The 5,493-nt window shown below is 37.3% G+C and overlaps 1 protein-coding gene across 1 annotated transcript in view; it reads left to right on the top strand.

Annotated features, from left to right (window-relative positions):
- Positions 1–5,184, top strand: part of LOC109472952 (tyrosine-protein kinase receptor Tie-1-like) — a 5,754-nt gene extending 570 nt beyond the window's left edge. The window contains exons 2-9 of the mRNA XM_019772817.1: positions 1,441–1,615; positions 1,721–1,831; positions 2,053–2,234; positions 2,475–2,588; positions 2,705–2,816; positions 3,040–3,136; positions 4,522–4,621; positions 4,964–5,184. Coding sequence (XP_019628376.1) covers positions 1,441–1,615; positions 1,721–1,831; positions 2,053–2,234; positions 2,475–2,588; positions 2,705–2,816; positions 3,040–3,136; positions 4,522–4,621; positions 4,964–5,038 — 966 coding nt within the window. The 3' untranslated portion in view covers positions 5,039–5,184. The remainder of the gene's footprint in view (positions 1–1,440; positions 1,616–1,720; positions 1,832–2,052; positions 2,235–2,474; positions 2,589–2,704; positions 2,817–3,039; positions 3,137–4,521; positions 4,622–4,963) is intronic.
- The last annotated feature ends 309 nt before the right edge of the window (positions 5,185–5,493 follow it).

Genomic DNA, 5,493 nt, shown 5'->3' with positions numbered 1-5,493 from the left:
TCTTTTTTTTTTTTTTTTTTTTACAATTTCCGTGTCCGCCACGGTACTTTATTCTCTCCACATGTATGTTACAAATTATATGTCAGCATATAAGCATAATAAATTAATAAAGTACATGAGTCTTGCGAACATAAAACATATTTTTTTTTGTGTGTGTGTGCTTATCTTATTTCTCTTTCAGAGACAGAGTAGAGAGTCTTATTCTTGTCATTCTGAATAGTAATCATGAGTGAATGTCCTAAACAAATGTAGCACATTGTGTTTTCTAAATAACTCAGGATGATCCTTGTATGCTATCCAAGATACATAAATTGTATATTTTGCTAAGGTGACATAAAAATTATCTCCAAATAGTACAGAAGCTATCGTATTTGTGTCTATAGTAATATCATTTTCTGAAAGCAAGTGCTTAACTCCCCCCCAGTAGTCTTTGATCCTTTTACATTCAAAAAACATATGAACATAGTTTTCATCTTGGTTACAAATGTCGCATTTGGGACTGTATATGGTTCCTAGGGTATTAACTATTTTCCATTTGTTCAATAAAAATTTGCAAGGAAGTATTTTATGCAGTAATTTAAAGTTGAATTCTTTTAATCTATTTTCTTTTAATCTTCTGGTTTGTGTTTCCCATATTTTCTTCCAGTTAAGATTCGGGAAAAGACTGTCCCAGTAAGATTGGGAGGAAGGTATAGTGATAATTGTAGACAGACAAAGAGAGTATAAAAATTTGGTGTCAAGCTTTTCTATAGGTATTTTGCATAAATTGATCCATATCATATGGCTTTCCTTGCGAATCTTTATCTTGAAATTTTCGTTTGACCATATTCTATCATCGTATATTTTCACAGGATCCCCCTTCCCCCCTCCAAGTTTCTGCCAGGCTAGAACCACTTCTCTATAAAAGGGTGGGAGTTTAGTCAGGGGTAGAGTATTTTTCTTAACATCAAAATTACATCTAAAAATATCGTAATGTCTTCCAAGTTTGGTAATAAAATGTAAAGGTATTGCTTGCCATCTTCGTATGTTACTGTGATCTGTTTGTATAAGTCTCTTTACCCAGGCCGCTTGTAGGCTTTTACATTTGGAGAATATATTAACCATTTTGATTCCCCCTTCTGAGTAGTTGGAATATAGTGTTGTACGTTTTATTTTGTCAGGTTTATTATCCCAAAGGAACGAGAAGGCTAGTTTTTGAATTTTTTTAAGTACCCATTCTCTTAATTTTTTTTTCAGTCTGATCACACATATCAGGGGCTGGTGGCACGGGGTGGGAACGAGGCACTATACAGTCTTCAGTTTCTTGCAAATACATGTAATACTTTAAATCAATGTTCTCATCTATTGCAAGGTTTTTGAAAGATAAAGTTGATAAACTCATAAAGTTGATAAACTCATTATACAATTTTTTTCTGACGAATATGGATGTTCTTGTTATAGTTAACATCGGATGGCGCGTATGAGGATGTGAAAGCTCCGTCAGAGTTCCCGCGGAATCAGCTGGATATTAAAGAAGAACTTGGGCAGGGAGAGTTTGGGAGTGTCTACAAAGCTGAAGCCTGGAAAATATCAGGAACCTCGGGCACAACTGTCGTGGCTGTCAAAGAGCTGAAAGGTATGAAGACGAAGAATTTCAATTCACTTAATCATTATACATTAGACCCCATATTCCCATTTTGGAGCAATCTCACTTTATTCACTCGCATTGCCTATTCCTTAGGTATGTCAACTGCCGCTGCTTCAACTGCTTTCTTCAGAGAACTGGCAGTACTGAAGCTCCTGGGAACTCATCCCAATGTCGTGTCTTTTCTTGGCTGTTGTACAGACACAGGTTAGAACCAAAACCTAGTACCTGTTTTCATCATAAGCGATCCACGCACCGTTTAGTACACCTGACCTTGGTGCTGAACGCCATCAACCCTAAGGCATGGTGAAAAGAACAAAACCCCTACTATGCATTTCGATTTTTTTAGATTCGTGATTTTTGTAAAATTCTACCTAATTTTAAATGGCATTCCATAATGTCATATTTCAATTTGATTCCTTCTTTAGAGCCATTTTATCTCGTGCTTGAGTACGTGTCCGGAGGAAGTCTGCAGTCCACCCTCCGCACCAGCCGGACCCAGCAGACATACGGGAACTTACACGGCGGCAGCAAGTCCCTCTCCTCACGGGACCTCACCAGGTTCGCCTGGGACGTCGCCAAGGGGATGGCTTTTCTGTCTTCTAAGAAGGTAAGTAGAAGCCTGTTATCATATATGTAACTGTCACTACACTAGAGGTAATCACGATTCTGGAAAGTTGACACATGTCAGAAGTGACAGTTTTAGATATTTGATGAATTGAAGGACTTTTAAAATTGCTTACCCAGTGACTGCTTTGATTTTGTCTACAATGCACAGATGGTTTTTTACTCTTAAGTATTGTTTACCTGGGTGTTATCAACGTATCTTTACTACATTTTGTTGCTGCAGATCTTGCACCGTGACCTGGCGACCCGGAACGTGCTTGTGTCCGCAGACCGGACCTGTAAGGTGTCAGACTTCGGCTTCTCACGGGAGGGAGATGAATACGAGAGGACCGCCAAGGTATCTATCATCCATCAGACTGAGTATACAACTTATGTTTGAGTTTTTTCTAGCTTTGGATTAGATATTGACATAACGTTAATTGATGAATGTTCTTTCACCTAAACCCAACCCAGACCCGTCTGCCTGTCCGCTGGATGGCTCCGGAGTCGCTGTTCCACCGGAAGTACACCACCAAGACGGACGTCTGGGCCTTCGGAGTCCTGCTCTGGGAAATCGTCACGCTAGGTGGGCTTATTGTACTTTCCGCACAATCCTCATTATTAGACTCATTCCAAATCTATCACAAGGAGCTCGAGATTAATACTGTAGCTTTGCTTTTATAGGTTTTGTGTGCAAGACGTCACAGCTACATACCAAAAGCTACATTGATGTTGGTAACTTGAAATTTACAGTTACTGTAGTACATACTATATGTATGAAAAGTATGTTAAGTTAATTTTTCCCTCAGGTGCCACTCCATATCCCGGTATGTCCAAACGCGAAGTTATGGACGGAGTTCACCAGGGATACAGGATGGACAAACCAAAGCACTGCGACCAGAAATTGTGAGTTGAACTGATTCTGATTCTGCTTTTGCTTTTGAAGATGTGATTACTCCTAATTACTGACGTTCAGTCTTTTTGATGTCCATGGTTCAGTTCAGTTCAGTTTTTATTCGCACTTTAAAACAAAATACAGACACAAGAAAATATAAATGAAATGTGACAGTGCAGGGAGGCCGGAAGCATAAAATGCTTATGAGGAGGCCTCCCTTCATAACTTAATTAACAATTCAAATTAATCGGATAAATAAGAAATAACTTACTAGGTAACGGGTAAATGAAACAAAACAATAAAATACAATACGATACAATACTATCTACAATTATGAAAAGTAGTAATGAAAAGTAGTAAACAAGGAAACTTAAACAAAAATTAAGAATGTGTGGGGTTATTTATGAAAGTTGCTTTAGTATAATTTTTGAAAATGGTGACGGAGGGACTAATTTGTAAAGTTCTACTTAGGTTGTTCCAAATTGTTGGGCCTCTGTACGTGATTGTAAATTGACGGAGATTCGATTTCGCATTGGATGGCCTTAAATAATTGCATTGGCGTGTAAAGTGGTTGTGGATGTCTGAGTTTAATAAGAAGGTGTAGGTGTCGTGGAAGGTTTCAGGAAGGCAAGGACATTTATTCATTATCTTGTACATTAAAAGACTTGTTTGTAGTTTATTTATGTCATTTATGGACAGTATTTTGAGCTTTTTAAACAATGGTGCAGTAGGGAAAGTGAATGGAACTTTTGACGCTATCCTGATGTATCGTTTCTGAAGCAAAAAAAGCGGTTTAAGTGATGTAGTGTACGTGCTTGCCCATATAATATTACAATAACTTAAGTAAGGATAGATAAGACTATAATAGAGAGTGATAAATGTTTTAGGAGATAAAAGATTTCCTACTTTCCGTATAATACCAATGTTCTTGGATATTTTTTACTAATAAGATCGATGTGATTTTTCCATGTTAATTTTGCATCTATTAAAACCCCTAGAAAACGGGTGTGTGTTACTTGAGTAATAATGTTGCTGTTTATGTATATTTGTACGTTTTCCTTCGGGTAATTTCTATTTTTACCTGCAAATATTATTAAATTTGTTTTCTTAACATTTAAAGACAATTTGTTTGTTTTGAACCACTTATTTACTTTATCCAATTCTTCGTTCATTGTAGTTACTAACGTGTTGAGATTTTTATGAGACATGAATAGATTTGTATCATCAGCAAAGAGAAGAGCAAATAATGGTTATAAAAGATGAAGTCATAAAATGGGCTTAGCAAGGTGTGAATGCAATGTTGTGCTTCGCTGGTCATGTTTTATGCGAAAATACGTCTAATTAAAGGAGGAAGAATACCTGATACGAATGATCTTCTTGCGAATGATATTTACAGCTACACCCTGATGCTGAGCTGCTGGAATGCCGATCCCGCCCGGAGGCTAGAATTCCGGAAGATCCGGCGGACCCTGGAGTCACTCATGGAGACTGAACATGTGAGCGGATCCAAACTTTTAGATCTCGTATGCATTGGTATTACAGCAATGACTTGTCTACATATGCAACGCCCTTAATACGATGGCTTTGTAGAAGGTAGTTTTGTAATTAAAAATAATTATAATCTGTTTTTAATTGCAACAGAAGATAAAAAAGATCATATCAAAGCAAATGATCTAGAAAAAGTTATAACAGCAGAAAAGTTTGCAATGTGAAAGTCAGTTGTATTTTTTTTATCATACGTCAATACAGTATTGTAATTTAGGTAGACTGCAATGCTTATCGTCTGAGCATTTTCTTTTTTTTGTGTCACTCTAATACTCTTCTTCTATAACACCCAGGACTACATCAACCTGGCGAGTTTGGATGAGAACACCTACCAAAGCCTGCAAACCGCCACGGACGAGAAATACTGAATCACATGGGGAGACGTCATAACATGTGCTTTTTGTTTTTCCAACATCCGACAGTGTTTGTTTTACTGTATGGTTGTTATTATGAATAGACCCTAGTGTGATTTGGGGGGCACTTTACACCAACGCCACCAGACAGACTAGGGAAAGACCTGCACGATAATCATTCTATGTATTACTCTATATTCTATGTATAATTATTCTCTAGTTACCCAACATGTAGTTAATGAACACACATCAGGTTAGCGTGTTTTATACTTTATTATCTATTATTTCTCGACGACTGTAACTTAACTCACTAGCGTTACTTAAGCCAAATGGCAGTCGTGTGCATATGCGCAGATATTATTACTATAATTGTTTTTTGGAAACATGTACAGGCCTTAAAATCTGATTTTTTCATTTTTCCGCCAGATCAGAATATTTAGGACGTGGCCTTTCAACCCTTATGGGAAAAC

This window comes from Branchiostoma belcheri, unplaced genomic scaffold, assembly GCF_001625305.1.
Source record: "Branchiostoma belcheri isolate BF01 breed outbred unplaced genomic scaffold, Haploidv18h27 scaffold29, whole genome shotgun sequence".
Taxonomy (NCBI): Eukaryota; Metazoa; Chordata; class Leptocardii; order Amphioxiformes; family Branchiostomatidae; genus Branchiostoma; species Branchiostoma belcheri.
This window is presented reverse-complemented; position numbering and strand designations above follow the sequence as displayed.